This window comes from Grammomys surdaster, unplaced genomic scaffold, assembly GCF_004785775.1.
Source record: "Grammomys surdaster isolate TR1022 unplaced genomic scaffold, NIH_TR_1.0 172, whole genome shotgun sequence".
Taxonomy (NCBI): domain Eukaryota; kingdom Metazoa; phylum Chordata; class Mammalia; order Rodentia; family Muridae; genus Grammomys; species Grammomys surdaster.
In genome coordinates this window covers 2,205,738-2,226,431 of record NW_021604620.1, presented here as the reverse complement: position 1 = coordinate 2,226,431, position 20,694 = coordinate 2,205,738, and the positions used below count along the sequence as shown (strand labels likewise).

Sequence of the window (20,694 nt, the reverse complement as noted above, 5' to 3'; positions counted from 1 at the left end):
AAGGAGCAGCACGGAGACAGGAGAAGGAGCAGCAGGGAGACAGAGGAGAAGCAGCAGCAGCAGGGAGACGGGATTAAAGGTTGGCCAAGAACGGATGGTGACTGAATGAACCACCTCAGTCTGCACACTTGACTTTTATGTTTGACATCCTCTGATGTAGAAACGTCAATGAAAGAGTTAACCTGGGCCGTTGGTTTAGAGGCTCACGGTCACATATTCAGCATCCTAAGGCATCCACTGCCTTCCTGGACTAAACACAAGGACTGCACCCCGGGACTCGTCCTGAGAGCTGCTGCACACAAGACCCACAAAGACGCGCTCTGTCAGCATATTAAACAGCTGCATTCTGAGGAAATTCGATTAAAAAGCCAAAGAAGAATGCTCAGACACTCGCAGTGGAAGCTTGGCCAGCACTATTCTGCCAGAAATGATTCGGTAAGAGGAAGCCAGGTAGGTCAGAACGAGTTTCAGAGACCTGACCTCAAGAGCTCTGAATCTGGGGCCCAACAGCAGCATCCCCACAAATCTCACGGGCAGCCACGTCTGCCCTCTTCTAGAAAGGCTGCTAGGGATTAACCTTCAAATGCAAACCATGACCAATGCAACTGCCAGATGATACTAAGGAGAAACTTCTAGACACTGTGAGAAGATGAAATCCATACCTGTGCCTGCCAAGCCCCTGACAGTCTGAAGACTGTCAAATTTACCATTTTCATCAGTGTCTGGCTGCCCCCTAGTGGCTACTGAAAATGACATAGCCAATTGCCTATAACAAAAGTATTTTAAAGTGCATAAAAGAAATAAATTTAAAATGTACACAGAGCCTGGCATAATGACACAAATCTTTAATCCCTGCACTTGGAAGGAGGAGGCAGGCAGATCTCTGTGAGTTTGAGGCCAGCCTGGTCTACATACAAGTTCCAGATGAGCCAGGGCTATATAGAGAGACCTTTTCTTTTTTTTAGAAAGTATGTATACACACACACACACACACACACACAGTACTAGTAAGGTATATCTAGAGTTATTTCAACTTACAGTGTGAACTCCCCATTATTCAACAAAATTGAGTTCATTCTGTGCGTGGCTACTTCAAAACAGTCTCTACCCAACAGGTACACACACACTATTTCCTTCTGTTGCATTCAGGACTGTAATCAGACAGCCACAGTCTGCCCCTCCCTAGGAACGGCTGATCTGCAGGACACGTCAGGATCCCTGAGTTAGGTGACCAGCTGATATCTGCTGGCACCTGAGGTTTCCTGGAGTATAGGCTTATCTGTGACAACTAGGGACAGCTGTATCATGGTGACCAGGCATGGACAGTGCTCAACCTTGCCTCTTAACACATTTGTAACTGTATACAGTATTTGTAACTATATACAGTATTTTCAATTCTTGCAATAGCAAGAGGAAGTGCTGAGAGGACCAGTCACAGGTATGGAGCAGGAGTGAGGCAAGCCCATGACAGGGGTGATGATGGGCAGGTCCCAGGTGACTCAAGATGTCCTCTCCACAGACCCCAGGGAATTCCTTCAGTGGGAAATTTCTGATAGCCAACAACACAGAGAATCCCTAGCAGGATTAAATGGAAATAAAGGAAGCTTCCTAGCTTCCCCCAATCATGTCACAGGGAGCCCTCGTCTTCAGATTCCTGTGACATCTAGCTGCAGACATCGCAAAGGGAAAGTGAGATAGGACAGATCTGGCCACAGCATCTCTTACCTCACTGATGACCAGGGTTGATTTGGCTGACCCAGTTGGCAAAGTGGGTGTCCCCTTCCCCTTCCTCCCTCCTGAAGCCTCCATCAAAGAAGAGGACCTTCCCTGTAGAAGAGGACCTTCCCCATAGAAGAGGACCAGGCTTCAGGCAAGTGTGTGAATGCCAGCTCCCTGGAACCCTGTGGGCAAGAGCAGGCACAGCCTCTGGACATTTCTCAGTACTTAGATGGGTCATGTCATGGTATGCCCCACTCATGTCACAGCAAGCATCAACCACGAGCTTCACTCCAGCCCAGAGCTGCAGCTTGTTCTTGTCAGTGCTGCTGGTGGGCATGCCCTACTCCATCCACTCTGTTAAGTGTGGGGTTGGCACAGACAACACTGCAGGGACACGTGCCTCCACATGCCACATGCCACCCAGAGCTGGGGGAACGGCAGACAGACGGTATGGGATTGTAGGGAAAGATGTCTTCAGTCCTGGGAGAAACAGCAGGTCTTCCGGAATGGCCATGCCCACTTGCATTCCCTCCAGCAGCCCATGGAAGCCGCTGCTCCTCAGTGTTTGCACCAACATTTATAGTCGTGTGGAGTTCTGAGTTTTGACAACATGGCGACTACTCGGCACATCGTTCTGACTTTCATTTGCGGGTCTGTGACGGTGCAGTAGTTTGAATATTAAACATAGAGTTCATTCTGCCAGCCTTCTGTTTTCAAATATTATCACAGTGATTAGCAAATCTGTCAACAGTCATCCAAGTGCAACTGGGAAACAAGGCTAAGTATGGGTACATCTGGGTAGGTGAGTGATGGCTAGCCTAGGCTGTCTACCTAACTGGATCTGGAACCAATTATGATAGGAGCCTCCAGGAAGATTAGGCTAACTGTAGGAAGATCCGCCCTAATGTCATCTTCCCCAGACAGCCCAGCCATGAGGCCCTCAAAAAAAAAGCGTTTACTTTTTGCCTGCCCATCTCCACAGCTTGCTGGCTCATCCAACCTGTTGCTGTTGCTGCCACCGTCCCTGGCTCACATCAGCCACTCTGAGCCAGCACTGACTGTTATATCACAGAATGTGCACAGCTGAGGCAGCCACATGGTGGTGACATTCACTGAACAGGCCAAGAGTCACTGAGTAGCCATATAATCCCTTCCTTTTTCCCATTCTCAGTGCCTTGAGTCAGGTCTCACTATGTAGCCTTGGCTGGCCTGGAGCTCCTGTGTAGACCAGGTCTGCCTCTGCTGGGATGAAAAGCATCACCACCACACCCAGCAAAACCCTTTCTAATACCACATATGTCTAGCACGTGTGAGCCCTCAGTGAAACTCCCAGCACCAAAATAAGGCAGAGGAGGAGGATGCTGATTTCACAAAATGTCTTTAGTACAAAGAGAACCTTCAAGCACAGGGCTCACCTGACAGGAAGCTGCTGTCTCAGGACAAGGGGGAAAATATTAAATTCAGCGTGAAAACCCAGAAGAGACCGATTTAAGTATGAGCCATGTTTTAAAGCAGTCTGGGCCTCTGCTGCCTCCAACAAGGTTAAACTCCACAGGAAGCTGAGTTTGAGCCCATGGAGGGTCCCAAGGCCCATGTCTTACAACTGCACAATTCCTTCAAACTAGAATTAAATGAAGGTCAATGAAAGCTGTGTGTGCTAAGTTATAAAATCAAAAGCAATCTTTCCTGCCATATATAACACATCAGTAATGAAAGAAATCACCTCGATAACAGGCACATTTTCCTGAAGTTCTGTTGTGTGCAAGGCCAGCATGCCGACCACCCGAGCAACCTTGGACCGTCTAGAGAGAAAGAAATACAGGCATCAGTCACCACTACCAGCCACTACATATGATGACCTGATTCAGCTGTAAGATGGTGAAGTGAGGCTGGCAAGAGGGCTCAATGGGTAAAGGAGCTTGCCACCAAGTCTGGTGACTTGAGTTCAATCCTGGAACCCACATGGTGGAGGGGGGGAACTGACTCCTACAGGTTGTTCTCTGACCTCTACATGTACACGGAAGCATGCACATGCACACTCACACACACACAGACTATGACAGTGCAGGCCCACACACAGGGAAACTCCCCTTCTCAGGCACACAGAACACAAATAACAGTATCAAAGTTTAGACAATTTGTGATTTTTAAAACCTGGAGAATGGAAAACCTTGGAATTGGAAGTCTTATGAAAGCTTTTCTATTTTATTAATTTTTCTCCTTTATTTTATATGTATCTGGTTTTGCCTGCATGTAGGTATGTGTACCTTGTGCATGCAGTGCTCAGGAGGGCAGAAGAGGGAGCCTGATTCCCTGGAATGGAGTTACAGATGGTTCAATCCCCAAGTCCTCAGTGAGAGCAGCTGGTGCTTTTGTAACCGCTGAGCCATCTCTCCAGCCTCTATTCTTCTTATTTTAATAAACACTAGTTTTAATGATGTGGCTTTGATAACCTCATTGGACATTGATAAAGTATTAAGCAATGCTTCAGAGTGATTTTAAAAAAATAATGTAGAAAAGTCATGTTGATAAAACTTTCATTGGGAAAAAAGTTGCGAAGATAGGATGGGAAATGAGGGTTTGGGGGAGAATGGGGGAGGTGAGGGGGATGAGAGTCAGGGAGGGGGTGAGTGGGGGACAATGAGGAAGGGGAAGATAAGAGGGGGGAGAGCAGTGAAAGGGGAGGGAGATGGGGGAGAGGACAATGAAGAGGGAATGACCGAAGTGCATTACACATCTATGAAACTGTGAAATAATAAACAGAATTTTAAAAACATTTTTCTCATTGAAAACTAACATGGTGAGGAGATGAGATCCAAACCCTCATTGGTCTTGGTTTCTTGGAAAAAAAACAAAAACAAAAAAAACAACCAACCAAAAAAAAAACAAAACAAAACAACAACAACAACAAAAAACCCTTTATGAGATTCAAGTGAGGAAACAAGCCAGACTTAGAAGTGTGGCCAGGAGCATGTGTTCCACCTCCCGCAACAGAGCCAGCCCTGACAGGCCTCAACTCTCTGCTGGTTCTTTGACATGGGAATCTTATAACATGGTTCCCAGGCTGGCCTTAAGCTCCTGATTCTCCTGACTCAGCTTCCTGAGGATTATAGGTGAGTGTCGCCATGCCTGGCTACTTCTGTGTGTCTTACACATGAAATAAGAAAAAATTTAAACCATATCAAGTAAGTCTCACAAAAAGAAATGTATAAGAAATCCCCTCTCCTTGATGAAAGTTGACTAAACACAGACCCTCAGGAGTCTACTGACATGAGAGATTTGTTGACTTGCAAGATAACTAGAAACCAAAAGAATGGCTGGCAGTGGAACAGAAACCCCATGTGACCCAGAGAGATGAAGCTGACAAAGTGTGGTGGAAAATAACCCCCCTGAGAGCCATTGGGAAGAGCAGGCCCTCAGGGAAGGCCTGAGATATTCCCATAGTGAGTGATCCATACTGAGGAGGCAGGTACAGGAGCCAGGTCTGTGGTTTCCAATCCTGGAGCTGGGGAGGGCCTGTGGTGGTCTGGAAGACAATGGCTCCCTTAGGCTCGTATGTTTGAATACTTTGTCCTAGTTGGTGGAACTGTTTGGGAAGGATTGGGAGGTATGGCCTCAGTGAAGGAGGTGTGTCACAGGGGTGGGCTTTAAGGTTTCAAAAACCCATGCCAGTCCAGTTAGCGTTCTCTGCCTCCAACCTACAGATAAAGATAATGTGAGCTCTCGGCCGGTCTTGCTGCATGCCTGCTGGCTTAACACCATGTTCCCTGCCATGATGCTCATAGGATCTAGCCCTGTGCTCATATAAGCCCCAAATAAACTCTCTTTTCTGTAAGTTGCCTTGATCCTGGTGTCTTAGCACAGCAATACAAAAGTAACTAAGACCAAACAAGAGACGCCGGCTTCAGAGGAAAGCCCAACCAAGCCACTGGAGAGGTCAAAGCCCCAGCGCCCGTGTAAAAGCCAGACATGGTGATGTGTGCACCTGTACCCCAAGTGCTGTGGCACACAGAGACAGGGGTGTGGGAAACGGCCTCGAGTTGTCAATAATATTAAAATCATGTGTGTTGTGGGGAGAAAAGACACATAAGATCATGCCTGCCTTACTAAGTTTGGTTTTCTATATGTAGAGCAAACTTGGACACACAAAACGTAAGACCTGAAAGTAGCATTTGAAAGAAAACAACAGGCAGTGGAGAACAGCCTACTGTCCACTCACTCGGTGGGCAGGGTGGCACGCACCTCTAACTCCAGCACTCAGAAAGGCATGAAGCCAGGAGGTCGAAGCCAGCCTGGGGGCTATACAGTAAGACACCACCTCAAAAAAAAAAAAAATTAACCAATTAAAAACACCTTTTTTTTTTTTTTGCAAACTTAATTCAATTTAAATAGTAAGGGGGTTTTAAACAGTGCTAGAAAAGATTAAAACAAAAGCTGCCTGAGTGCTGTGATCAGCCTTGGCGCTAACGACTGCCTGGCGGGCTGAGGCCTGGCACACACCCCTGTTGAGTGAAGAGGGCAGGCCAGAACAGCGCCATGGACACGGGCATGCGTGGTGCTCTCTTTCTGGGGGCTGCATCTACTTCCACCACAAAAGCCAGAGTGGCCCCAACTTCAAGAACGAGGAAGAACACGCTTGCTAAGGAGAGAGAAGGTCTTTCCAAGTTACCCAGTTTAAAAGATGCTGGCGTTAGCCGGGCGGAGGTGGCGCACGCCTTTAATCCCAGCACTTGGGAGGCAGAGGCAGGCAGATTTCTGAGTTTGAGGCCAGCCTGGTCTACAGAGTGAGTTCCAGGACAGCCAGGGCTACACAGAGAAACTCTTTATCTCGAAAAACCGAAGGAAAAAAAAAGAAAAAGAAAAAACAAAGATGCTGGCATTGTTCAGAACTCTTCCCTGAAGAAACACGGCTTGGTGACTATGAGAAGGGTGTAGACCACCTGACAAACGCAATCGAGGTATGCGGACAGCCTCAGCAGCTGCTGCGGGCGTGCCCACAACCAGTGTTCCAGACTCTTCTGACCAAACTTCCAACCATGAGTCAGAAATTTGTAAGTGCTCAGAGCTTGCTGGAGATGATGTACTATGAGCCAGTAACTCTCAGTTTTAAATGATTGAACAATTAGCCTCGAAGCTGATTGGCTCTGGGGAATAAGGGCAAATACCCTTGTTATGGACTGTCCTACAATGAAATCTACCAGAGTTAATGTGTGTTTTCGGTAGATCCCTTGTTTTCCAGTGAAAAGGACTATGGTTGAGATTTTTACTAATTATCAAAATATCATGGATTTCATTTGTTCTTAAGACATGCAATTCAATGTAAATACATTAGAGTATCACTTGGGTAAAAATCCTCAGTGATCAATTTTAAAAGATTGAAAAGGAGTATGAAGGACAGTTGAATAATGCACATTTTACAGGCTAGTACATTTTACCATAAGTCATAAAATTGGATAGATAATTGTGTTTGTAAAAACTGAGCATTAAAATCCTGCAGACAAAAAAAAAAAAAGGAATAGAAGTACTTTCACGTCAGCAGGGGGCGCTGCAGACCAGGAAATGACATCCAACAAGCAGCAGCCCAGTTCTGTTAGCAGAAAAAACAGCATTGAGATACAAGAAAAACTTCCCTCCAAAGCCTTTCACAAACCCCACGGTCGTCCTCCTATCACACCAACATGGAGGAGAAGCTGCTGTCACACCTCTGCCAGCCTCAGGAGCCATGCATTCCATCATGAGTCTCCAAGGTGACAGATAATCCCAACTCTCTCCACGGTACACCAGACTGTCTCCTGGCCCCACAGCCTGCCAAGGATCTACTGAGTAGATGAGGACACAGCCCCACTCTACAGATGAGAGCACCGAGGCTCAGTGAATGTGATTTGCCTGGGGGTGAGGTGGGGCTGACCTGGGGTCCCAACCCTACACTTCTTATCCCACATAGACTCCTCCTAGAAAACAATTCCATCACGTGATCAAGGCCCACGGGCAAGAGCCCGGAGCCTGCAGCTCTCCCATACATGAGCACTCGGCACGACAGCCTCATCAGTTTCCATCATAGCATGGGATAGATCCTGCCACGGGGGAAGACAGAGGTGACGGAGGCAGGGACAAGATGAAAAACCCCAAAGGCAGGTAGATCTCACAATGGACACTCAGAAAAGTGACGACCTTCCACGTTGGGAAAACAGGCAGTGGCTGTTTCACGTCTCTACGCTCCCTTGTGAGTGTCTCCTGGTGACTTCAGGTTCACTTTGGATGACTTAGGGACTGTGATCATGATGAGGTATCTGGCAATAACTATAAAATCACAAAGAATGTGCTTTAAAATATGAATGTTACTTACATATCCCAGTTAGGAGCTATTCGCAGATGCTGGATTAGCAACTGGAACTAGAATTTAAAAAAGAAAAACACCAAAATGCAAGTTTTATTCAGAACAGCATCCAAAGCAATCCATGAATTAACAGGGAAATTTACACGCTGGGGTGAGAATCCCTCCAGGGAGATGACCACTGACAGACATCCAACCTCAGTCAGTGTGCCAGCAAGATAAACATAAATAAGAAGTAAGAACCAGGCACTGGAGGGACGGCTCAGCAGTTAAGAGTGGGTGCTGCTTCTGTAGAGGACACAGGTTCAATTCCCAGCACCCACACAGAGGCTTACAACCACCAACTATCTGTAACTTCAGCTCCAGGGGATCTGACATCCTCTTCTGGCCTTCAAGAGCATCTAGTGTACACACACACACAATTTAAAAATAAAATTAATCTTTAAAAAATGAAGAACAAGCCGGGCGGTGGTGGCGCACGCCTTTAATCCCAGCACTTTGGAGGCAGAGGCAGGCGGATTTCTGAATTTGAGGCCGGCCTGGTCTACAGAGTGAGTTCCGGGACAGCCAGGACTACACAGAGAAACCCTGTCTTGAAAACCCCCCCCCCAAAAAAAAGAAGAAGAACAAGATGTTCGATTTGTCCTACTAAATCCTCTCTAGTGCTTAGCAAACACACATACACAAGCCATCACCTTCACAGGACTCAGGAACAATGAACTGAAATTTACTCAGGCTGACTTCAGGGACTCAAAAAAAAAAAGTGCCACTGTTGCAACTTCCAGAGACTGGCTTGAGGAATTCTGCCAACCCTGGCAGTTACCAGGGAGACCCACCAAGGAAGAATTTTCCCAGGAGAACAGAAGGCGAAAGCTGTAAGGTTTCATGTCCTTTAATACATCTGAAACCTTGGCGTTTATCCAGGTGACCCGGAACAGGAGCCCCCTGAGTTCACACTAGGCCCGCCTCTGTGGACAGATACAACATCTTATGACAGATACAACTGCTCCCGGTCAACACTTAACAAAAATGTTCACAGTTCAAAATCACCATCCATACAACTGCTTCAAGGAAGGAGTTGAAGATGATTTTCTGGAATCTTCATGAGGAGAATTTTCATAAAAAATTAATCACTTTATTCTTTGTGATTAAATCAAATTACAATTGTAACCAACTGAACCTGGTGGCATAAGCCTATAATCCCAGCAACTTGGGAAGTTGAGGCAGGAGGATCATACATTCAAGAACTGACTAAGCTACAGAACATGTTCAAGGCCTGGGGAACTCAGACGGTGGCTCAAAAAGTGGTCAGGGATGTGGCTCTGTGGCAGAACACTTGCTTAGCCTAGGTAAGGCCCTGGGATCCCCCATTCCACCACAGAAAAACCAAAATCTTTTAGTCCTTGATGATGACCTTGGTCTATTGTTTATATTTCCTGTTCCGCTCTAGCTGTACTACTGAGCTGAACCTCGCTCGGCCCCAAGCCTGGGTCACGGGTCTTTGAAATACAGAGGCCAACCACATGGGGTAGGTGGTGGGTCTCTGGGATGCTCGTCCACCCTGCAGTACCTACCAGCGGGGAATGAAGCAGCCTGGTGGCCACCTCCTTGTGAGTGGCCACCACACACAGGTAACACAGGAGGTTCAGCTTGGCCCGCAGGGCCCCTGTGCTCTTCTCGCTGGAGTCGATCTGGGAGCACACCTGCTGCAGGAACTCACTCCAGTCCTGGTCCTTGAGAACCAGCAACTTCTCCGCTGTGAGGAGAAGGAAGCAGAGGGAGCAGGAGTGTGTGTGAGGTGGAAAGGCCGAGCAGACATCCAATGAGAAGCAGAAGAACACAGAACTCAGGACGGAGGAGAATGAAACAACGCATGACAGTGCCAACAAAAAAGGCACCACCCCCGCTCTGAGGAGATGGGGCATGCATCCATGTGTGAGCTTGCCCCACTCTGAGGAGATGGGGCATGCATCCATGTGTGAGCTTGACCTACACACTCTTAAGTTGGTGTCTTCTTAACTGTGTGTCTGTTTTGTTAGCATGAATTTAGTCCCAATCATAGACTGACCTCAACACAGCGGAGAACTGGCCCAGTAAAAAGATCAACCCAAAGTATATCAAAATTCCTGAAGCTCACTCCAGGAAAGACTTTCATGGGCTGAAGGGTAACAGTCAGACACTATCCTTACAGGGTGAGCCACCCAACTTTGCTCTCACTGTCTTGGTCCTTCTTTTTTTGTTTTGTTTTGTTTTTTCTTTTTTCTTTTTCAAGACAGGGTTTCTCTGTGTAGCCCTGGCTATCCTGAAACTCTGTAGACCAGGCTGGCCTTGAACTCAGAAATCCACCTGCCTCTGCCTCCCAAGTGCTGGGATTAGAGGTGTGCGCTACTACTCCCCAGCTGTGCTGGTCCTTCTAACACACTCTCAAATCTTTGGACTGTTGATACTCAGCAGCAACATGCAAGACAGACATCTCATTGGCTTTACCAGGGAAGGGCAGAGACTCTCCATCCAGTCAGCAAGAAAACGGGCCCAGCACCCCGGAAGCTTTCCTCATCCATAAAGGGATGTCAGCCCAGAGGAAAATCAACAGCTGGCAAAGACAGATGCATCTGCATTTGACTCCTGGTATGCAGGATGTGGCCCAAAAGCATTGACAAGAAAACAGGTCATTAGCTATTCCTCTCACAAACACTCCATTTGCAAGTGAAGAAGCTTCCTATGTACATCTGTGTATAAAGGCCAGCATGTTCGATGAGCCTGTGACTTACCAGAATATGCTGGTAGATGCAAGATTTTTGGATCAAATTTGATTGCAGGTTGTTTCATTATCTGTGGTAGGAAAAACACTTTTGAGAAACCTGTTAAATTCAATACCTGTCCCTGTACCCAAACACAGATCAACCAAGCTAGAAAAGAACGATCTGACACTTAACTATCATCAGAAGGATTCAGGCTGGGTGTGGGCCACACCCTGTGCCCCCAGCCCTGGGAGGTACAGGCAGGAGTGCCAAGGGTTCATCTAGGCCACAGAGAGAGACCCTGTCTCAAAGCACCGGCAAACAAAAATAACTCAATGGTGCCACGTGAGATTAAAAGATGTAAATATAGATTGTTTTGTTTTAAAACCCATTTCCACCGATATCTTCAGTAAGACAGAGCCTCACAGAGTGCTCAGGTCCTGCCTCAGTGAGCCAGTGAGCTGAGGAGTGAAGTCATACACATGTGGGCCTATTATCAGATGTTGATATGTGATTGGGAGAACAAGCAAACATCTGTTAAACGATAAAACCGTTAGTATTTAACAAATTAGAAACAGGCAGGACAACATTAGACAGATACTTCACAGAGAGAAACTTCTTAAAAATAATAAAGAAGCAAGTTGTTAGACTGGTGTGGTGTGGCATGGCGTGGACAGGGTCTGTGGGAGTGGAAGGCAGGCTGAGGTCTTGATGTGCTGTGGGCAGTGAGGAAGGATGGGTGGCCGTGATGGCTGTCTCTGAGAAGGGAAGAGCCATTCTAGAGGATACTGACACATACATACTTCCTCACTCACTCTGGCTGGTCCAGGAGTTTAGCCCATTGGCCTCTCGCCTCAAGAGCTGATCAGCCACCGTGCCTAACAACTGCAGAACCATGTGCTGCTGTGTTTAGCCCTCACAGACAGACAGCATTCTCAACCAAAATGACAAAACAAGTCTTACTCGGATCTGATGCTCTAAATCACACTATTCCAGCCACGGTAAATCCTTGCATAAATCCTAACTAAAGACACTCCACAAAATACCTGACCGTCACTCAGCAAAGGGCTACAGCCCATGACAGGGACAGACTACAGTAGACGGACAGAGGGGGCTCAAGTGTGATGTGGGCCTGGAGCAGACAAAAGACATCAAAGGGTCAATGGGTGGAATAAGTGGAGACGGAGGGATCATTAAGTCCTGGGCCTGCCAACCTGAGCCTATGGCGACCCACATCAGGCCAGGCAGAGCAAAGGCAAGCAAGGCCTTCTCTGACTACGAACCTTTTCCCTGAATCTAAAACTTGTTTTTAAAATACAGCTTACAATTGTTTAGATAAAAATAGTTTAAGAAACACAATTTCTGCTTGCTAACGTTTCCCGGAAGCCTCAAGTAAAGAAATAAAGGAAGAGCCTCCAGCCAATGGAATCACAGGCTGCTCTACAAAGCCCACTGGGACAACACCACATAGGCCGTGAAGTCAAGCAGAATCCAGTCTCTCTGCCAGACCCTGACTCATGGAAAGACTCAGTCCTCCATGGGAGGCGGTCAGGTAAGGCAAAGGCTGTCTAGGACATCAACACGCTCCCAGACGAGAGTGGGGAAACTGCCACAGATGAATACAGAAAAGGTTTTCACAAACCAAAGCTGGACGAATAAAACATAGGGTGGGGGTGGAGAGACGACGGCTCATCAGAAGAGCACCGACTGCTCTTCCAGAGGTCCTGAGTTCAATTCCCAGCAACCACATAGTGGCTCACAACCATCTGTAATGGGATTCAATGCCCTCTTCTGGTGTGTCTGAAGACAGTGACAGTGTACTCACATACATAAAATAAATAAATAAATCTTTTAAACAAAGGAAGGAAGGAAGGGAGGGGAGGAGGGAGGGAGGGAGGGAGGAAGGGAAGAAGGGAGAGAAAGAGAGAGAGAGAAAGAGAGTGAGAGAGAAAGAAAGAAAGAAAGAAAGAAAGAAAGAAAGAAAGAAAGAAAGAAAGAGAATTAACATGGAGCAGAGGCAGCAGGCAGGTGTGTGGGGCTGGAAATCACAGCAAACAGGGAGACAGAGACACTGCCTCACAGTGAGTCCCTGTCACCCTCAGCAACACACTTCTCTTACAGAAGCAAAGAACACACCAGGAGCTGAGACCCCAGGGTACACTGCCCCCCCCCATCAGTCTGGACACCATGCAGAGACTGTGTGACCAGCCTGTCCTTCCTCGTCACTGAGCCCTGCTCTTTGTACACACAGCTGGAGACAGGATGGGACTGGGAGCTGAGGGCTGGGGTCTAGAGGTCGGTGGGCCTCCTCAGCATGCCACAAGTGTGGTCCAGCAGGATGAGGCGTCCCGGCTGCAGTGACGTGCAGGTGAAGGGAGTCGGAGGCCACAGCATGTGGCAATGCAGCACACAGGACGAGCAGCAGGGGAGAGGAGAGACACTGAGGCAGGGGATGCTCTGACCTCCCCGCCCCCACACAGCGGGTGTCCCTCTGCACCTTCGGATTGTCTATAATCGGGGTGATGACAAGATCCGAGTCTGTGTAGATCAGGTCTCTCATCTGGGACTCCAGGGCCCCCTGGCTCAGGTGTCCGTTTGTCATCTGGAACAAGAGCAAAAGTCACACTTCACATTTGTAAAGGAGTAGACAGGCCAGTGGCTCTGGACGCCTGTGTCAATGAACTTCAAGCGCTATGAAGACACCATCAGCCTGATGGATTTTCACATAAACTCCGGACTGTGTGTGCTGTGCCCATTTTACACGTGAAAAATGTCAGAAAGCAACTGGACAGTGACACCATCAGTCCTGATGGCTGACTGGTCACACCAACAGTTCTCACCACTGGGCCAGTCAGGATCACACTGCAATCCTCCCATACTGTGAGGTAAAGGTGACCTCGCACTGGCCTGGGTTTGGCTTGGTTTTGTTTCTTCAGATGAACGGTGCCCCATCTTTCATCCGCAAAACAAGCAACTACCTCTGTCTTCCTGAATACTCACAAAATTAAATTCTAGGATTTTAAAAGTTCTGGCTGGCATATTGCCTTGCTTCTAAAGAATTAAACACACACACACACACACACGCACGTGCGCACACACACACACATTGCATTGTGTCAGTGGGGGTGCACACACACACAAACAGTAATATAATGATTAACGACTATATATTCTGCAATTCTGTTTACAAGAAATGTGCAGAACAGGCTGTCTAGGAAGAAGACCCATGAACTAGGAGTGGGGACGTGGAGGAGGCCAAGTGTGACAACAAACAGTTACAGTGTTTCTTTGTAGGATAATGAAAGCAGCTCTCCGATTGGCTAGGATAACAGTCACAGCCTGTGAATCCAGTAAAAGCCTATGAAACATCTACTTTAAATGAGTAAATTTTATTTCCTGTCTGTTATACCTCAATATAATCACCACTGAAAGTTTACCTCGAAGCAATAACCAGAGCCTTGTGTTTGCTAGGAAAACCAGAATCGATCAGAGTTCACACCATGGTCAATGACGTCCTCTCAGCAGGGTTCACATATCAACTGATAATTATCTCCACAGGTGTCTGGAATGTGTCGTAAATCCCATGGCTGCTCACCTTGGATAAAGGAGAAGTCTTTTGTGGTGAACTGGGGTCCTCGCCCTCTCCAGTATTTAATTCCACCATAGCGCTAGTCCTTGGAGTGGGCCGTGAACTGGAAAACACACAGTAGCTTAACATCAACAGTAGAAGACATCTCTTTCACTCCATGTCTCCTAGCAGGGAGAATGGTTCTCAGTGCATCAGAAGCTTGAGGCCTAACTTCTTTAATGACTGTAATTTTTACAGCGGCTTCTTTTAAAGAGTGTTGGTACAAGTCTGAGGAGGTCTCTGTACATCTGTCTCTCCCCAACCCTTGGTGTCCCAGGTGTGTGGCAAACGCCTTTACCCACTGAGCATCCCACTGGCCCCGGAACTGCTCCTCAGGTAGTTTCCTGGGTAACCAGTTACTTATGACTAGATTGTATGCTACACACAGTCTTCTCCTCTTGTAACATTTGCTACATGTTTAGTGTTTCATCAGTATCTGTTAACCATACTTAACAATGGCTTTTATGGCGATGTTCTCTGCACCCACACACACATCCATCCCCCTGTCTCCCTCCCACTGTCTCATCTCCTTCTTCCCAGCTTCCTCCCTTTCTGCGTCCATGTCTGCTTGGGGATGAGCACTGACCTTCCTCAAGGCTCGTGGCAGAAGCATGGATTAGTATTTTCTTTTCTAGCCAGGAACCTTAAAATATGAGTATTATTATTGTCTGACTGGCTAGTGGTGCAGCTAGGTTTTACATACCTGAGGAGAAATATGGATTCATTCAGCTGGCCTCCCATGATACTCTTGGGTCTCAGCTCAGTTGGGTTTTCTGTGGTGGAAGAGTAATATGTTATCCAGGAGGAACAGAAACAACCATGAACAGAACGAAACATGGGGAGACATGAAAAAGAAAGCAGATATGGAGGCAGGAGGCTCCTCTAGACAGGCTGCGGCCCACACACTACTCAAACCCAGCCTTACCTAGCCTGAAAGACTGGCTGAGCCGATGAGCCGCCTTCTGCCTTTTGGCTTGTCCATTTTTAGGGCTCTGCAAAAGCTCCCTGGAATCATGTGGTCCAGAACATTCCGTGACATTTCTGCTGCTTAACAGGAGAAATGAACACAAACCAACCTCAGACTCTCTGGGGTTTTACAAATAGTGCAAAAGGTGTCAGAGCGTAGCTGCACTGTCTTACCCTATGAAGTCACAGAACTGGGCAAGCACAACTTTCCACTGGGCATCTAATGAGCCCTTTCTAGATGCCAGGCGTCTATCTACACCTAGAGGTCTAAGAACCCTTTCTCTGACAAACAGCCAGAAGCAGACAGACAAACAGACACCAGAGCCTGGAACACCACAAAAACCAGCAATAAGTTCCTCTCCCTGTTACTTGGCCTGGGGTCCATGAAAACTATCTGCTCTGTCAATGTCCCAAGGAACAGGAGTGAGCAGTCTCTAGAGGTGTCAGGGCAGAGGAAGTCTCCAGTGAGCTCAAGTTTCTTTTGTCCCTGATCATCCTGCTGTCAGGTAATCCTGACACCACCTCAGCCTCTCCAAGACTTGGAGTCTAAGTGATGCTCACTCTGTACTGGGTTAGAAACACCCAGAAGGGGGAAAGCGCCAGCCCAGCTCTGAAGCTCCACTGACAGGAAGAGATAATGAGACCACGGCTGCAGCACGGGCGCTCACGATTAACAAACTTTGACTTCTCTACACAACACACTGCATTTGGCATGATCAAATAACAGAAAGTTGGCCACCACTGTGCCTAGTGTCCAGGACTAAGAGATTTTATAATAACAATAAAGTGCCTGGGCAGGACACACTAGATGAGTCTGTGCTCACATGTGATCTCCTAACTTTGGAGTTGCTTGTGCACACAGCCATGGAAGGCCGGCAGGAAAGCCAAGCTCACAAAGACCCTCTACACATAGTCTGGCAGGAACTCCATGACGACATCTCCCTTCCCCGTCACATGATCTTAGGCGAGTCAGACACCAGTTCTATGTTTCCCACACCAGTAGCCCATGTCACTTCTACCCACACTTGGTGATCACACCTCACTGAACAGGGGCCAATGTATCCTGCCTTGTGTCCAGAACTCAGGCACACAGGTGTGCCAAGCAAGCCAGACTGTGGCTTCCACACTAAATGCTGACTGGAGGGGGACAGGAAAAAACCCTGATCAGAAAAGGAGCAAAATGAGAACCAAAACATCAAGACTAAAGCTGTCCCGATGAACCCCGACGTGGCCCCCAAAGCTAGAACCACACTGGACCTGGATGGCACAGAGGCCAGGGCACACTACCTGAATGGGGAGTCCTCGGAGGCTGAGTCTGAATCTTCTCTCCGCAGGGCATCCTTCCAGAAGGGGTGCTGCAGAACTCCCTCCCAGGATAATCTTTAGGAAACACGGTGGCACAGCTCGGTAAGGAGACCCTGACCTGACCCACATGCACGGTGTTAGATCTCACTACTGTGAGCAGCTGATTTACATATCACCCCTCCTTAGCAAACATCAAAGATCAGAAGCCGGAACAGCTACAGAATCGGAAATTTCAAGTTCACAGTCCAACAAGAATAACGTCTTACAAACGATCACGACTGTTTTGGTTGGCTGTAGGGTTCTGATGTGAGCTGTCTCTAAGATGTAAGTGTGTGCACTCATTCCGTGCTGGTGGTTGTTGAGGGAGGTTGTGGAGCCTTTAGTAAAAGGGGCCTGGCTGGAAGGAAGTGCATCATGGGAAGCGGGGACAGGCAAGACATTTCATAACCTTGTTCCACTCCATGCCTGCTGTCTGCTTCCTGCTTCCTGACTGGGGATACAATGTGAGCAGCTGCCTCCCACTCTGGGTGCTTTGCTTAACTCACCGTGAGGGCCTCTGTCCCTTTGTCAGCTGTGAGCCGAAATCCACCTCCCCCTTGACTTGCTTCGGCAGGCATCTGTTACTACGGCAGGTAGCATTCCACCCAGCAGAGCCCCATTAGGATCGAGGTGTGCACACGGCACCAACAGGAGCTGAACCTCATTACTGTCTAGGCGTGCACACTGCACTGAAGGTAGCTGAACCCCATTACTGTGTAGCTGTGCACACCACTCCAAAGGGAGCTGAACCCCATTACTATCTAGGCATGCTCACAGCACTGAAAGGAACTGAGCTCAGTGAAATAACACTCCCTCCAACATCCAAAGGCTGCAGGAAGGAGAACAAGGCCTGAGGAAAAGGATGAGGGGAAGGGGGGGGGGAGAGAGAGATGCACAGGTGGTACTGACTGTAATCACAGTTCAGGAGGCTGAGGAGAGATCGACCTGAGCCACACAGTGAAATCCTCATCTTAAAAAAAGAAAGAAAGGAAGAGAGAGAGGAAGAGAGAGAGGGAGGGGGGGAGGGAAGGGAAGGGAAGGGAAGGGAAGGGAAGGGAAGGAAAGGAAAGGAAGAGAAGGGAAAATCTTTGAACCCACATGATAGGAAAGAGGTCTCCACTCCTCACCCTCACGACCTGTCCGTACCTTTTCTGAGGATCCTTCTGCAGCAATCCATCCAGCAAGTTAATGAAATCAGAGGATGCTTTGGGGAATGAAGAGTCTGTGAACAAAGATTTTTCCCAAATGGAGACAGGGTAAGAGGAGCCAACAACGTGGACTTTGTGTCACTGTCCGTCAGCAGCATCTAAGGCACCAGTATTTAGGCATTCAGGTTGGTTTAACGGGCAGCACTGGACCCGTTAACCACGTAACAGCCTGCACTGAGCAGAACCAGTGTGCAGAACAGACACACAAACCTTTAACTGGAATTCACAAGTGTGCATCAGAATGACTCGGTCTTAGCTGGCGTGAAACATTCCTTCCCTGAAATAACCTCTCTGAGGGTCGCCAGCCAGAGCCACTCACACCTGGTCCTCAGTGGTTAGCTGGACCCTCTTCTCTGAAGCAGTCCTAAGTTTTCCACCTTTCCCCTATAATACACTGTAATTGTAATCCTGGCAGCCTCACCCACCTTTCTTTGGAAAGATTTCAACAGAGAACTAACAATACTGAGCACGGCTACATGTCAGAGCCACCCTAAGCTTCAGACCTCACAGCACTTAGAAGGGCATGTATGCTCTGTGGCCACGGCCAGTCTGCAACTGGAAGAAGTGGCCCGGACAACAGTGACCTAAGAAACAGCTGAGCAGCCTTTCACTAGGTGTCACTGCTCAGAATGCCGGGCACCATGGTCTAAAAGAATCTCTCATTCACCTGATGTAACTGTCGTCTAAGAGGCTTGTGCGTCCATCTGCTAACCTGGGTCTAGCTCTGGAAGCTTCTAGCCTCTCTACAATCTTACCTGGGCCTAGAATGTTCTTAACTTCTGAGACTTGCTGCTGAATGAGCTTAACCTTTCTAGCTCTTTCTGATCTCTGGCTGGCTGGTTCAACCCAGCTGTTCTGGCTCAAACTCCTCCCCAAGCTGACTGATTCAATCTGGCTTCTCTCTCAGCCTCTGACTTTTTTGCTCTACTTGGCCACAAACTAACTCTGATAATCTGTTCTAACCTTCTGGCTCCTTCTCATTCTCTGTCTTCACTTGTGTCTAGCTTGTTCTCTCTCCGAAACCTGTCTCTGTACAACTCTCTTGGTAAAACTGCCCTCCCCACCCCACCCCACCCCCGGCTCTGTTCTCATGAGAGCTGGCATATTCTATTCTGTCAAATCTTTCTCTAATTCATCACTCTGTCCGCCACTCAATTAGACATCACTTTCAAACATGGGAGCTTCCTTCTACAAACTAACTTTCCTTCACTGTTTGGGACTAAAGGTGTGTACTAAGGGCAAGTCTGTATTCCAGCCAGAGGGATGACTAATGGGGTGTGCTAAGGTTGAGCTACATCACAACTAGAAACAGCTTTTTTTCAGTAAACAACACAATCTCAGGGTTCACAGTGTGATCGAATATCCTGTACCACCACGGCCACAGTCTGAGAATAAGCTCTTTGCCATGAGCCTCCAGTGCACAGAACAGAAGCCTTAGCATTCACCAATAGAACTGAGAAATGCTGCATCTCTTCCTACTGAGAAGCAACCCTGAAACAAACACATGGGACAGGAACACACATGCATATACACACATACATACACACACGCACACACACACACGTGAATCTTTACAACAGACATCGTGTGGTAATTCATGTTTTAAATGAAAGAAGCTGTTAGGATGGCTTGGTTTTCTCTTTCAGTATTGAAAGTAGGAAGAAAAGTGTACTGATTTGGAGCTGCTGCCACACGCAGCTTTGGCAGGCTGTGAAGAGCCTGGGGTGAAGGTGGCCTTTGAAAGCTCAGGTAAGATGCTCGGCTGCACTCACCTACCTTTGGGGACTGGTGGCAATGGGTCTTCATACAGAATCTTCTCAACTAGTTCTGACACCGTTTCTGAGAAGAATGGAGGTTTCCCTGAAATTACATGAACTTGCAGAATCAGTTTGTCATCCACACTAATCCCAAACTTGACTACAGGTATTTCAGGGGAGTTACACTATCATAAATACAAGATTTAAACAAGTGCCGGGCCGTGGTGGCACACGCCTTTAATCCCAGCACTTGGGAGGCAGAGGCAGGCGGATTTCTGAGTTCGAGAGTTCGAGGCTAGCCTGGTCTACAGAGTGAGTTCCAGGACAGCCAGGGCTACACAGAGAAACCCCTGTCTCGAAGAAAAAAAAAAAAAAAGATTTAAACAAGTTCTAGGGAAGAGCGATTATTAACTACTGTATGCCTGGCAAGTGTCCAAGCTACACACTTCCAGCCTTCTCAAATGCAAAATTAATTTTCCAAATCAATATTCAAGTTTACACAGAGCCAGCCCCTCAGTATCTCCAAGTCATTACCCACAGGCTGCAGAAGACCTTCTACATATTCTCCAATGGTCAGGTACATTTCAATATTGCAGATAGTTATGAAAACCACTACCTGTCAGAATGCACCAAGAGCATCCAGCAACCTAAAAACAAAGCTGAGTCTGGTGTACACAAAAATGTTTTAAAACCAATTTTGTGACACCTGCTAAGTCAGGCACTTGTCAACACTAAACTCACAGTTTGCTCTTTGTTTTAGTACGGTCTGGTTTTATAATGAACCAAAAACCAATCACCTGAAAACATTTCATAAAGTAGACAGCCCAAAGACCAGAGGTCACTGGTAATGGAGAATTCAGTTCCTTTCACAATTTCAGGAGCCGCATAGATCAGAGAACCTGAAAACCAAAGCCAAGAGTGTCTGGGTCAGGCATCTGAACTATTCCCAGCACAGGGGCTACTGACATGGAAAGAAACGGGAAGATGGAGCATGTAC

The 20,694-nt window shown here is 47.6% G+C and overlaps 1 protein-coding gene across 1 annotated transcript in view; it reads right to left on the bottom strand.

The window, feature by feature from the left end:
• Ulk4 (unc-51 like kinase 4) overlaps positions 1–20,694 on the bottom strand; it is a 293,994-nt gene that overhangs the window by 261,902 nt on the left and 11,398 nt on the right. The window contains exons 6-17 of the mRNA XM_028767390.1: positions 20,495–20,596; positions 19,717–19,800; positions 17,879–17,954; positions 16,676–16,768; positions 15,348–15,466; positions 15,126–15,195; positions 14,390–14,486; positions 13,292–13,396; positions 10,825–10,885; positions 9,628–9,809; positions 8,066–8,112; positions 3,443–3,521 (exon numbers count right to left, since the gene is read on the bottom strand). Coding sequence (XP_028623223.1) covers positions 3,443–3,521; positions 8,066–8,112; positions 9,628–9,809; positions 10,825–10,885; positions 13,292–13,396; positions 14,390–14,486; positions 15,126–15,195; positions 15,348–15,466; positions 16,676–16,768; positions 17,879–17,954; positions 19,717–19,800; positions 20,495–20,596 — 1,115 coding nt within the window. The remainder of the gene's footprint in view (positions 1–3,442; positions 3,522–8,065; positions 8,113–9,627; positions 9,810–10,824; positions 10,886–13,291; positions 13,397–14,389; positions 14,487–15,125; positions 15,196–15,347; positions 15,467–16,675; positions 16,769–17,878; positions 17,955–19,716; positions 19,801–20,494; positions 20,597–20,694) is intronic.